Source organism: Sceloporus undulatus, chromosome 3 (assembly GCF_019175285.1).
Source record: "Sceloporus undulatus isolate JIND9_A2432 ecotype Alabama chromosome 3, SceUnd_v1.1, whole genome shotgun sequence".
Taxonomy (NCBI): Eukaryota; Metazoa; Chordata; class Lepidosauria; order Squamata; family Phrynosomatidae; genus Sceloporus; species Sceloporus undulatus.
Genome location: NC_056524.1, coordinates 244,037,133 through 244,051,949, shown reverse-complemented (window position 1 = coordinate 244,051,949; position 14,817 = coordinate 244,037,133). Strand labels below are relative to the sequence as shown.

The 14,817-nt window shown below is 38.0% G+C and overlaps 1 protein-coding gene across 1 annotated transcript in view; it reads left to right on the top strand.

The window, feature by feature from the left end:
• Positions 1-14,817, top strand: part of PLCH1 (phospholipase C eta 1) — an 86,062-nt gene that overhangs the window by 57,181 nt on the left and 14,064 nt on the right. Inside the window, exons 8-14 of the mRNA XM_042458531.1 lie at positions 708-776; positions 4,693-4,787; positions 5,459-5,556; positions 8,752-8,931; positions 9,757-9,864; positions 11,895-12,019; positions 13,711-13,795. Of these exons, the coding sequence (XP_042314465.1) occupies positions 708-776; positions 4,693-4,787; positions 5,459-5,556; positions 8,752-8,931; positions 9,757-9,864; positions 11,895-12,019; positions 13,711-13,795 (760 nt within the window). The remainder of the gene's footprint in view (positions 1-707; positions 777-4,692; positions 4,788-5,458; positions 5,557-8,751; positions 8,932-9,756; positions 9,865-11,894; positions 12,020-13,710; positions 13,796-14,817) is intronic.

Here is a 14,817-nt window from a genome sequence, read left to right as displayed (position 1 = left end):
GGTGTGTCTGTTAATTGTTCTTGTTCCCCGCCTCGACCCATGGAGAGGTGGGTAAGAAATACTGTAATAATAATAATAATAATAATAATAATAATAATAATAATGGTCATATTTGCCCACTTTAATTTTCTTCATTTCTGCATTAGATAACCCTTGGAAATCCATCTTCCATTGGCTTCATCAGGTGTGGGTGATGTACCCTAGCCCAGGGTATCCTGTTAGCTTGGCACAGAAATGTGGAATGCTGGCCATGGTTTAGTCTTGGCAGAATTAGTGGCTTAGGGGCCCAATTCTACCAGGATTGTTCACAGACATATTTGTTGCCTTTGATTTTAAGGACTGCATATTGAAATTTTGATTAGTAGCCATGGACAATTTTATTTCTCATAAATATCTAATCCCCTTTTAAAAGCTATCTTAAGTTGGTGGCCATCATCCCATCTTCTGATAGCCCTTTCTATATTTTGACTATAATTAAAAGTATAAACATATAAAAACACTACATTATGGAGCTGTTGAGGCAAACATCCCTAAGGAGGGTATTCCAAAGTTATAGGCAGCCCCTCAGAATTTCCTTCGTGTGTCTGCTCCCTGCATAACCTCCAAAGGTGTGACTCTGCTAATTATTTTATATGTGAGAACAAGCACAATAAAACTTTTTTCTCAAAACTGCTGCACTGGATTCATTACTCACTCTTTTACTGCAGAACTCAGACCAGAAAGATGCCTGTAAAAAATCTCATAGCAGACTAATGAGCAACTTTGGTAAACATAAGGTAAGCAGTACTGAAACTTTTACTATATTATATTTTTAACAATATGTTTAAATACATATTCCTTGAATAGATTTTTAAGACATGAGCAGCCTAAGATCAGAGAGAAATTGCAGCAAAGGTGCTACTTCAAAAGACATGACCTATGATTTTGGAAATCAGCAAAACAAATTGACTCAAATTTATAGTAACCCTATCCTATGGTTTGCGTGTCAAGAATCATTCAAAGAAAGTCTACTGTTGCCTTCCTCTTAGTCTGAGAAAGTGTGACTTGCCCAAGGCCACCAAATGGTTTTCCATTGCTGAGCAAGAATTCAAACCTTGGTCTCTGAGATTCATAACCCAACATTCCAAGCACTAATTATACCATACTAACTCCCAGTCAACATACAGAAGTATGCATATTTCATAGGGTTTGATGGTTATTATTTATTATTAGGCTTTATTGATATAGTGCTGTAGATTTGCGCAGCGCTGTACATACAAACAATAAAATAGATAAACCTGCCCATGGCGTACAATCTAAGAAATAATAGCATAATACATATAAATAATACATAACAATACAGGAAAGGGTTCAATAAAACAGGCAACAAATTAAAGAGGTCAAATAGTTAATAATAATAGTCACACAATGCCTTGTAACACTTCTCTGAACAGGATGGTCTTCAACTTTTGAAACTGATTAAAGAAGTGGTGAGCCATGTTCATGGGGGAAGGAGGTTCCAGGAGTGAGGGGCAGCAAGTGAAAATGGACGAATCCGGGACGGGGCAGAGAAAATCCTGGACTGAGACAGCAGACCTTGACTACCAGAACGATTAATTCAGAAAATTGGAATGTGAACAATGTGGAAAAGTTAGGCTCATTGGACTGAAACCAATTGTCAGTCTTAGCTGGAGAAGGTTCACTGAATCAATTGTTGATTGGCAAGTTAACACTTAGAAAATCCCACTGAGTCAACAGATCTACCAGAGTTAGGGCCTCAATAGACAGGCCAAAATAAAGCTACCTCAGGTCACTTTGGAGGTATGCTGTTTAAATGACACATGCATCTTAAGAGGCCAGACGCTGGCTGTGCCAAAGCTGCACTCCAGTCCTTAGAACTGGAGCGTGGCTTTGGCATGGCTACTGGCCTTTTAGGACGCATGCATCATTTAAATAGCATACCTCCAAAGTGGCCCAAAGCAGCTTTATTTTGGCCTGTCTGTTCAGGCCCTTAGTCAGTGACCTTTATAGCGGGGGGGGGGGGGGGGCTTTTATAGCTCCCCCCAGGTTCCTTTTTATTTTGTTTATAAGTTTTCTATCAAATATTCCTATAAATCATTTTTCTAGTGAGCATATTCAATAAAACAACTTTTTGTGATTTTGCAGTCACGGTAGGAAGCGAGCGTACATTGCAGATAATTTTTCCTACTAGGATTCAAATTTGAGAATTTTATTAGAAGATACAGAAAGAAGAGGCGTTTCAGGGTAGAGCAGAGCCTGGTTTCAAGTCTAAGAGAAACTATGTTTCTAAACAGAGTGTGTGATGTTCAATTCAAAATTATTGTGAATGATAAGAAGCACATAATGCATAACACTGAATATGATCTACACTGCAGGAGTATCATACTTCTACATACAAGTAACATGACCATGTGATGTCAGCATATAGTAAGATTGAGAAAGTCAATGTTCATCTATAATTCAAAGACATAGCTGTGTTAATTTTGAAAATCAGGATGCAAAGGGATCTTGTAGCATCTTTGAAAGTAACTGAAAGAAAGAAGCTAGTAGCATGCACTTTTATAGACATGATTCTACTTTCTCAGATGCTGAAGAAACAGATTCAGGTCTACAAAAGCTCATGCTACCAACTTCTCTTGTTCATTTAGTTTCAAAGATGCTACAAGATCCTTTGCATAGTGTTGGTCTATGTTAGACTATTACAGAAAAAAAACAACAAAGTATTTTATGATCTTTAAAGACTCACAGTCTTTATTTGGCATAAACATTTGTGGTCTGTATCCCACTTTACTGAAGGCAAGGAATACCATCTCAATTGGCAGATGATTATGCATATGTATCAGTGGGCATACTAGTTACTAAGAGATTGTAATGAGTGAAAGGAAACCGAAATGCACTAAATATACAAAGTAATCATTACCTTAGTCATGACTGAGGATGGAACACTTACCTTTAAGTGTATTGGGTTCTTTTGTTTGTGTATAATAATACCAGCATAAAAATTACCCTTCATTTAAAAACAAAAACAAAATTTTTAGCTACAGAAACATGCTTATATGTACACGTGCGTGCGTGCGCGCACACACACACACACACTCATGTGTCAGACTCTTTTGACTTTCAAGGAACTAAAAACGAGAATTAATGAGCTGACTTGTTCATTCAGTCCGTGGATGAATTCTATAAACAGCATTTGCTAATGGGCACTATTAACAATTGAAATCCCCTGCGCACTCATGCAAGAACAAATGCTATATAGAGGAAGGCTTACTAGAAAAATTAGCCTCTGAAAAATATATAGTTACTACTACAAGAATGCAAAACATTTAACTAATGTAATAATTTCAACAAATTAGGGTTGCCCAGTTTTCTTCAAATCTGTATGGAAAAAATAAATATTTTCCTTAATGACCCTTGCAAAAAATGACTAAAGAGACTTTAATGATAATTTGAGACTTAAAGTACTTAGAGAGAGAAAGAAAGATAGACAGGGAGAGTGCATCAGTGTGGCGTAGTGGTTTGAGTGTTGGACTTCAATTCTGATGCCAGGATTCAATTCCCAGGTTGGCCGCGAAACCCACTGGGTGACCTTAGGCACATGTCATATATTGCCAAGAAAGCCCTGTGATAGGGTTGCCGTAGGGTACCATAAGTCAGAAAGGACTTGAAGGTATGTAACAACAACATGTGTCTCTGTGTGTATGGAGCTGCTGGCAGTAAAGACGTTTAATGATGCTCCACTGGAAATTACACATGTAAACAATTCTCTACCTTTTAATTTTTTTATTTGTGTTTAGCTTGGAGATTTGAATACATTTCACGACATAGCAATGGACTTTTTCAGTTTAATTTTTTTAAAGCTTTGTGCCCCCATACGTGGGAGGATGTTGGCACATTCATGGTTCAAATGCTGCCGCTTGCTGGACCTTCCTATTGCCAACCTTGGACCTCCTGGGCTGGAGTCATATAGGATCTTTTCTTATTGTTGCATTCAGTGAAACTTTGAAAATAATGAAGCACCAGGATTATGAAACAATATTTCATCCATGCTTCAAGAAAGTTTGCATCTGCCATTTTCTTTTAAATCAAATGACTGAAAAAGAAGACATAAACAAAATTGTGGGCATCCCCTGATAGCATTTCTAAGAACTGGGATGACTAACCAAAATTTCTAGTGATTATAGTATTAGTTTTCAGTACAGTGCCTAATTTTTTGTTTCTTCTTATAACCAGGAAATTATATCCCATTTTCTTAACACTGGGCACAATCCTAGCAAATGTTAGGATTCTTTAACTGCTGCTAAATTCACTGGAAGTGTTGAATGAATTCTGTCCCACTGAAATAAACAGATGGGCTAGTAACAATAGCTGTATCAACTCTTTTGTTAGTAAACTAAATATATATAATATATATTTAATAAATATATATAAAATATATAATAATGACAGTAACACCATGCAGCAAGAGGAAACAAGCTCAAAGATGGAGTCGTTGCCAAAGTCCTAGGTTCAATCCCTGTCATCTCCATCAAAGAGGCTGTGAGAGTGTAGGCATGGGACATGCCTCCTCTTGAGACATGGGGAAATCACTTTTTGTCTAAGTAAGTAGACCTTATTGATATAGATGAAGCAAGAGACTAGCTTGCTATACTTTGTTTCCCTATTAAATCTGACTTTGGCTTCTCAAAACAGAAACCTGCTAAACCAAGATCCAAATCTCATAGCACATCTGATGATGAGGATTCCCAGCAAACCTGTTCTGGAAAGGAATCTGGACAGTTATACAGGTTAGTAATTGTCACTTTTCCCAGTTGTCTTAGTGCTAAATTGAGTTATCTTCTGCTGTACATTTCTCCTGAGGTATAAGTAGCGATTGCTTTTTAAGAATGCATAATAATGATACTGAAATGTACTGGGGATATGAGGAGAAGGCATGTTCTATTTTAGATGAAAACAGTACAGACAAATAATACTGCCTATCTAAACTCATTTTGCTGGTCAAAACAATAAATAAAGCATACATTTGTTGCAGAGAACAAGTGTTGCTTTCCAAATGTTTCTTCCAAATCTTGCCTTCATATAATATTATAACTGGTTTATGTTCAGTTTCTGCCAATTTTATTGGATAGCTGTGAATAGATGGCATATATATATATATATATATATATATGAAAGAGAGAGGGGAAAAATACTCATGTAACAAATGTACTGGAGTCTTCAAAATTGTTTCAGCTTCTACCAAGACTATTTCTTCTCTCAGTTTTCTGGTATCTTTTCTTTTAAACCTTGTAAAGTATAGCTTCCTTGTAAATAATAATTATTGCTCAAGGGGAAAAATCCATGAACTTCTCGGCATCTTTTTCTGGGCAGAATGACAAGGTGCAAAGTATGATAGAGAGAAGAGTTTACATTTTTGTCTGTCTTGTTGAAAAATCTTTTTGTTAATATTATTGCACAGGTTGGGACGCCGGAGAAAAACAATGAAGCTGTGCCGTGATCTTTCTGATTTAGTGGTGTACACCAATTCTGTGGCAGCTCAAGATATAGTTGATGATGGTAAGACTGACTACCTTAGTATATCATCCCCATATGGGACAAGTACCTTATAGAATCATAGAATCATAGAGTTGCTACTGAAGGGAGACAAATGAATGAGTTGATAATGCTCTTTCTGAATTGTGATAGGGCAGAGTGCTGGGGGCAGGATGAAATAAATAGATTTGTGGTTTATAGTTGAGGCAGTGCAACATTGGAAATGACATGGTCCTCATTCTCGACTGCTAGAGGTGTTTGAAAGTCCTGCATCAGCAGACAACAAGTAAACTAGTGGTTGAGAGCCTGTCTCCTACCATATGTTTTGAATTACATCTTCCATAATACTGGCCAATTGTGTCAGGCTTATGAGAGCTGAATTTCAAAGCAACCTCAGTGTTACAAAGATGTGAGTAATGGTCACTGGGTCAAAGTGGAGAGAAGATAGCCACTTTCTTCACTGAAAGTCTGGTGGTTTTATTGTGCATTTGAGTATTACTAAAAGGTAAAAATAGAATGCTTGCTTGCTTGCTTATTTATTTATTTAAAAAACCTGAGGTGGTGCACTTTGCTTACTCTATCTTAAAGTATATAGAAGTCACCCCCAGAACAAAGATGGACTATATCCATCCAAAGATGGACTAAGAAAAGAAGGTAGGCAGGTAGGTCCTTGTAACACTTTCACTTGACATTTACTGCATGTGACAAAACAACCTCTGACTCATCTGATCCCTGGCAGCTATTTTCCCCCATCAACATCTTCAAGGAATCACAGAAAATATCAAAATAAACCAACTACAGGGCCATAAGAAAATCAAGAAAAACAAGAAATCAGAAGTAAAGCCATGCTAAAGTATTTAAACTATTAAAGCTGCTTTAAAAGCGAGTCTAAGAAGATGTGGATCTCCACCTCTTCTTAGGGACCAATACCATAAAAAAAGCATTTCCCTCAAGAACTGGGCCTTTCTGAGCAATGGCGCATTGAGGGGAGATTCTCTTGCAAATTGTAATAATCGGACAGGTTCCTAATAAAAATGGTAGCCCTTTAGTTAGTCAGGCCCAAAATAATTTTAAGGCCATAACTATTTTAGTCTTCAAAGATGAAAAACAACCTCTTGAACTCACCCTGGCAGGTACTGTATCTTAACCTTTCATCTTTACAGTGTTTCCCCCCCAACCATGGTGTTTTTGTCTAGACTTGGTTCCTGGCTCTTATCCTTTCCTCCCTCCAGCCTTAGATTTTAGGCCACTTGCCTGGAATCCCTCCAGGCTGTTACCTGCATTCTGTTCAGGAAGTGGTGCAAGAGAAGAACAAGCAATTTTTTACTGCCTTTCCTCCCCCTTTTTGAATTAAAATTGTGACAGGTAGCATCACTGAGCAGCTTCCAGTATGTAAAACTGACATGTTTCCACCGAGTAGCCTTCAGTGTGTGGAAGTGACAGGTTTCTGCTTTGGGCAACCTTTAATTATAATATCTGTCCCTATAGAAGAGTGATTGTGGGGCGGGAGAGGGAAAAATAAATATCAAGAGTAGTTTTTCTGTAAGCTATGAAGTAAATTACCTCTCAGAATTCAGATCCATTTCAGTCAAGATTGGGATGACAAATACACTCTGGATTGAAATTAACATATCTTCTTGGTGAACACATTCAAAGAAATAGCCCCCCCCCAAAAAACCCCAAAAACAAATAAGTTGCAAATTTGCCAACAGCAACTTCTTGAAAAACAATCACATCTCAGGGAACTGAGTTGGAGGAATCTGAGCTGCACAGCATGAATCCCTTGATTCTGTATGTATTGTGTGATTCTGGTACAAGCACAATAAAAGTATAAGATCTGGGAGTCTAGAGAAATAATTCAGGATTACTAGTTTCCATTTCCACCAATTGCCAATTAAGAGGCATGATTAAATCCCTGTTAGGCATTTATTATTATTATTATTAACCTTTATTTATGAAGCGCTGTAAATTTACACAGCGCTGTACATGCAATCTTTTTAGTTAGACGGTTCCCTGCCCTCAGGCTTACAATCTAAAAAGACATGACACAGAAGGAGAAGGGAGTGGTGACGGGAAAGGGTAAGAGGTCCAGCAGTTCCTCTCAACCTCCGAGGCCTGGACCAAGGCAGATGGACTGAAGGGAGGGCTTGTACTCTTTTCAGCTAAAGCTCAGCACATCTTTGGCTGAAAATAGTGGGTATAATTTCTGGGTAGACTAAGTTTATAATGCTTATGATTGCAAAGGTAAACTTGAAATGGGGTCTTGAAATTAGACTTGAAGTGTAAAAGAGAACCAGAAGATGAGGCTCATATTTTAAATGGGCTTAAACTGCATAAGTATTCAAACAGGTCATGGCATTCATAACCTTTTCAGCTCTAAGGAGCTCCCAAAATGACTTTTTCAAACCACGAGTGATGTTTCTTGAATTGTAGGCATATGCATATCTTTGGCCTCAAGCCTATCTGTTTTGATCAATTAGTCCCAAAACAGACGGGCAGACGGGGGTGATTTCCAGGGTTTGGGGCCTAAGGCAGCCCAAAATTGGCCCCAAAAGGGGTGGATCTTTTCTGTGCCTGTGGCAGGAGGTGCCCTTGGGACCATGGCATGTGTTCACTGCAGACCCAGAGCGATCAGGCTAGAAGTAGCTTCTGACTGCTCTTTCTCACCTGTCTGAGAAACATTCTGTTTCTCTGTATTGAGTTCTAACTGCAGCTTCTTGTCCTGAGTACAGTTTATACACCAAGGAAGTCAAGTAGAGTGGGACACCCATGCAATTAAAGCTGAGGGTAGATTGGGCCAGTGACTTTTATAACTCCTCAAAAAACCATTTTCATTCCAAATTGTCTGCAGGTGAAAATTTGGTACAGCATTAGTTTTTAGATTACATGTTTAGTTGGGAAACAAGGCATTTATTGTTGGTTTTTAAAAGCTATGTGGTTTTGGAATGCTCAGGGCACAAACTTGTATGTATCTAACAATAATTTTCCTTTTGAAATCTGTACATGAAATCTAATATTGTAATATATATGGTGTAACTCAGGACTAAGGAACCTTTGGGCTTCCAGATGCACTGGACTACCCTCCTGCCATTTCTTACACTGTGAGCCATATTGGCTAGGATTTATGGGAGTTGAACTCCAAAACATCTTGCCAGCCAAAAGTTCTCTGCCCTTGATGCTGTTCTTTCCTTAAAAAGTAATTTTCTTATGAACATGTAGGATCTGTGGGGAATGTGTTATCCTTCAGTGAGACGAGAGCACACCAGGTGGTGCAACAGAAGGCAGAGCAATTTATGCTTTATAATCAGAAGCAGCTCACAAGAATCTATCCATCTGCCTACCGGATTGACTCCAGCAATTTCAACCCTTTGCCATATTGGAATGTTGGCTGCCAGCTGGGTGAGTGGTGTAGTGTATATGTGTAACGTATGGGCATATGTTCTGCTTTTCTTTCCCCCACAGATGCCTACTTTATTCTTATTTATCTGTTTTCATCCAGTATTTTTTTTTTTAGTCAGTCAGCAAACTAACCCACAACTATTGTGTTGCTTTCCCATCCATATCCAAGGTGTTCAGTTGTAATTCTTAAAAATGTAGATCCATGGTGATGCACTTTTGGTAGATAGAATAGGATAGATGGGTAGGAATAGCACTTCTACAACAGGCAGAAGGTCTCACTGGCTTTGAAACTGCCACATTTTGGAGTCCTGGAGAAACAAGTCTCTTAATCTTGGACCATTTCACACTACAAAAATATAGCACTAAGATTCCTAATTGCCATGGCTGCATCCTATGGATCCCTGGGGTTTTAGTTTTGTGAGGTACTCGACTTCTCTGACTGGAAATCCCAAGATTTTTACAAAATGGAATGATACTGCTTCATCTCTCTCACAAGGCCATTGCATTCTCCACCTGAGACAAATTAGTCATATCTCAGAAACTGTCACAGCTACCTTAACATACTTGACATCAATTCTATTTATTTATTTAAAAATGAAAGGTCATAAACAACATAAAAATAGCATTGATTGGCTCCCAGCTATGTCCCATTGACACAGGCAAGACTAGTCATGACTTCATTGTCACTGAACTCAGTAGGAATTATGTGCAACTAGCTTGGTCTAAGTATGTGACATAAAGTCATACAGCTTTCTGTTATGTGTTTCTGTTAGGTGTTAGGTTAGCAGAGTTTATGAATAATATTAAAATTTGCTGTTTCTGTAGTGGCATTAAACTACCAGTCTGATGGGCGAGTGATGCAGTTAAATCAAGCCAAGTTCAAGATGAATGGGAATTGTGGATACATCTTGAAACCTCAGCAGATGTGCAAAGGTAGGACTGTACATCATGCACTGAATGTATTTACTGCTGCTATACATTCATTATTTGAGTCAGCCACAATATATTAATTAATACAATGATGATAACCCTTTGGTAGATCTTCAGCACAACAGTGCCACAGTAAAAGAAACTGTCCTGGGAATTTGCTGAAGGATAGGATATTAACAGCCTCAGATATGCAGATGACACGGTACTACTTGTGGAAACAAGCAAAGACCTGGAACAATTACTGAAGAAGGTTAAGGAGGAAAGTGCCAAGGTTGGACTAATTCTGAACATTAAAACATAATTAACAACTTCAAAGCCCAAGAATAGTGACCATGGAAGATGTACAAGAATTCACTCTAGACAATGAGAAAATTGAAATAGTTAAAAGGTTCCCATACCTTGGTTCAAATATTGATCGGAATGAAGATTGCAGTCAAGAAATCAGAGGAAGACTAGGAATGGAGAGGGCAGCTACGAAAGAATTAGACAAGATCCTAAAGATATACAACTGAACACTAAAGTGAGAATAGTCCAAGCCATAGTCTTTCCTATCACCATGTATGGATATGAGAGCTAGATAGTGAAAAAAGCCGATAGGAAAAAAATCAATTCATTTGAAATGTGGCGCTGGAGAAGAGTACAGCCAAGAAAACAAACAAATAGGTTTTAGAACAGATCAAGCCTGAACTCTCTGGAAGCCAGGATGACCAAATTGAGGCTTTCATATTTTGGCCACACATTGAGGACAAATAAATCATTAGAAAAAACAATGCTGCTAGGAAGGTGGAGGGCAGCAAGAAAAGAGGAAGACTGCATGCTAGGACTGTGTCCTCTATTAGGAAGGACACAGGCATGAGCAGAGAGGTTGATGACTTGGAGTCTTGGAGATGTCTCATCCACAGGGTTGCCATGAGTCAAGGCTGATTAAAGGGCAGCTATCAACAACAACAACAACAGGGTATCAGTACAGTGGACCCTTTTTATACGCTGGGGTTTGGTTCCAAGATCCCTCATGGATAACAAAATCCGTGGATGCTCAAGTCCCATTAAATATAATGACATAGCAAAATGGTGTCCTTTCTAAAAAATGGAAAATCAAGGTTTGATATTTGAAATTTTTACTTTTTTGAACATTTTCAAATCATGGATGCTTGAATGCATGTATAAAAAATCAGTGTACAGTCGGCCCTCGCCTTACGCGGGGGATCTGTTCCGGACCCCCCTGTGTAAGGCGAATTCCGCCTATGCTCAAGCCCCATTGGAAACAATGAGGCTCGTGCACGGCGGCGCATGGGGTGCCATGGGCACACGCGCCCATTCAGTTGAATGGGACGCGCCGCCCCGCGTGCTCCCCGTGGCTTGAGCACATAAGCTCAAGTCCACGTATGACATGGGTGCACCGTATAAGAAGAGCTGACTGTATTTAAAATAAATGTAAAAACATTCAGAACCTAATAATCCAAATCCAAAATAAAAACAAAGTACAGTCAGCCCTCCATATCCACAGATTTTTTATCCATAGATTCAAGCATACATGGCTTGAAAATATTTTTAAAATATATAAATTCTAAAAAGCCAACTTTGATTTTGCAATTTTATATAAGGGTCATGATTGTATATAATGGGACTTGAGCATCCATGGATTTTGGTATCCATAGGGGGTCCTGGAACCAAACCCCAGCAGACACCAAGGGCCCACTGCAAATGAACCAAACAGAATTAGGATGCTTTGAAAATTATTGCATGTGCTTATTATTGTGAATTTTACCTTTGAACCATGGCTGATGAACTCTGTGTATGCAATGCTTGGTGTCGTCTTGATTAGCAGGCAGGTACCAATATATCCTGGAAAACTCAGAACTAAAAATGTAAATGAAAATGCTAAGATTGAAGGTCACTGAAAAGTTAAATTTTTACATCACCTTGTTCCCATTCATTGTTTGATGTTTGCATACCATCTTTAGAGTTTCATAAGGCAGGAAGTATTCATTATTAAAACCACTTTACTTTCCCACACTCTTTGCACTCTTTAGGCACATTCAGTCCGTATTCTGCGGATCCACTTCCTGCATTCCCTAAGAAGCAACTGATTCTCAAAATCATCAGTGGACAGCAGCTACCAAAACCGCCAGATTCCATGTTAGGAGATAGAGGAGAGGTAAAAGATATTGGTGATATGGTATAAAATCAGAACATCAAAAACAGAAAACTTGTGTTAACTTCCACTCTTTTACATATGAATATGCATGTAGCAGACAGCATTTTAAAAATATGTGTGTCACATGCTCATAGCCACTCTCTTAATCAAGAGCAAACTGCTTATTAATTTTTAATTGCAGGAAGCAACAAAATATCAAATGAACAATATATTTAATATTAGTAAATTAGAGGAACTGTCCTTAATAATTTCAGACTCAAAGAGTTTGCAAGCCTCAGTAATTTGTGATTTTTTAAAACAGATTTCATAACGTTAATATACAAAGATCCGGTACCTCTCTTCACGCTACAGATTCTGTAGCTAGAAAATCCACTTACGCTTAAAACATTTTCCTGTCTTTTCTGAATGCTTGACCTCATTACTGCATTTTCTTTTGACCGTTCATGAGATTTTGGATACTATCATGAAGGGATGGAAATATATGTTAATAAACTTTTCTCTCATTACAGTGCAGTGCAATGAACTAATGTATGTTTATTTTATTTTTTAATGTTTATTTTATTTTTTATTTTTTAATGTTTATTTTATTTTTTATTTTAAAGATTTATTTTTTTAAAAGGCAAGAGGAACAAATTGCCTAGAAAAGGAGTTGGGTATTTTTGTCTTGGTTTGGATTTTTTTTTTTTTAAGCAACAGCAGAATTTGGATTTTGTTTGACAGTGCACTGAGCTATTATTTATTATTAAAGCCGGACTCAAATCTTATCTTCTATAACTCTTCTTCTTACTCATTATTCAAAGAAAAATAAATCGCAACATTCACCCATGTTTTCGTAACAGCAAACCTTTCCATCCCTTCAGGGTGCTTTAATACAACAGTTGTAGTTATAATTTGTTTTATCTCTACCTCACTTTCCTTCCTGTGAGTTCAAAGCAAAGTTTGTGGTTCTCTTTTCCACTGAGCCCTTACCACAAACCAGAAGATTAGCCTGACAGAGCTCCATGGTCACCCAGTGATTTTTTTGGCTGAATAGGGACTTGGACTCGGATCTCCTAGATTAGTCAAACACACTCTCTGTTATATCTTTTATATATCTTAAATATGTTCACATATGTGACTCAGATATTAGTGATTGGACCCACTACTGGCCACTGTGTCTTGTAGCAGTTCTGTAAGGTCTCAGGAAAAGGTCTTGGCTGGCTGACTGGAGGTGTTTTTTTTTTTAAATGAGAGAGGCCATAGAAGTAAAGGAGAGGTAGGAAATCTGTGGCACTCCAAATTGTATTAGATGATGGAGAGTTTCCATCATTCCTGATCATTGGTCATCCTGGCAGGGTAATGGGAATTGGAGTCCATTCACATCTGCAGAGCCCAGGGTCCCTTATCCCTGATGTACAAATTATGTTCTCTGCTGCAAAAATATGGGCCAAAGTTATCTCACTATAGAGGAGCAAAAACATTAACCCAGATTTCCACTGATGTCAGTCAGTCCTATACTGCATCAGTTCCATGGTTAACACTGCAAGAGAAGGTTGTATACAGCATGCCCTGGTTATAGTCTTATAGTAATATAATTGTAATCTAATCTGGCATGATCCTGAAACAATTGTTATGCATGTGTATCTATAAAATGTGATCTGATTATTTTATATTTTGGATTTCCCGCCTGCTTCTAAATATATCTCAAGCAGATAATCGATCCATTTGTTGAGGTTGAAATTATTGGGTTACCAGCTGACTGCTGCAAAGACCAGACAAGAGTCGTAGATGATAATGGTAAGAGATATAATTTATAGTTTCATTTGTAGAATATGTTGCGCATGGTAGTGTATGATTAAAAGTGCAGAGGATAGTTGATAATCTGAGCCCATGGTCTACTGATCTATTTTGCTGCTTGTCACTGTGTACAGGATAAAATAAATAAAGTAGACTCTTACACCTTCATTGCCAAAATTTGTATATTCCTAACTTTCTGTTTTGCTTAGTCCTTGGTATTCTTCACTCAATTGGACAGAAGCTCTATTTGAACTAGGATGTATGTGTGGAATGTATGGAAGGGGTTTCCTGTAGGCTCATCCCTTTTTGTCTGTTCTGTCAAACAAATTCAGCACTAGGATCTCAGGGAGATCCTTTATGTGTCATTCATGCTTTGTTACCAATGATGCATTCACACAACATATAGACTGAGCATTCCTGAGATAGGGTTTCAGTCTCCCAATGGAGATTGTCTTGATGAATCACAATAGGGAAATTACAGGGATCTCAGATCATAGAGAGCCATTCTTGGAAATGCTTTCTGGGAAATCATTAAGGTATGAAGCCATTTTCTAAGATATGAAGTGGACCAAACTGTGAATACTTTAGGTCTGCAGGAGTGGTTCTTACTGCTGGTTATATGCAATGTTGCATAATGTTTGTTGGAACTTCTCATAACCAAAAACCCAGAATATTCTAAACCACTATGCTTTCTTGCCAACTTCAGTGGAGTTCCACTGAAATTAGTGAGGAGCTCTGTACTTGTATCAGATTGCAAAGAGAGCTTTGAATAGTTTTTTTTCCTTTTTCACTGTGGTGTATCACACATACTATAATCAATCAGTGTTAGAACAGTGGGAAATTGTCTTTCATAAAAACCACATAAAGATTCTATGCAGACTGCAAAGGGCCCACTTAATTGCTAAACACAGAATTAGAAGAAACTTCGGTATCTAGTCTAATTCCATGCTCAGTACACCATCTGCAACAGCATCCCTGACAGGCTGCTATCTTGCCTGTTCATAAATACCTCCAGTGAAGGA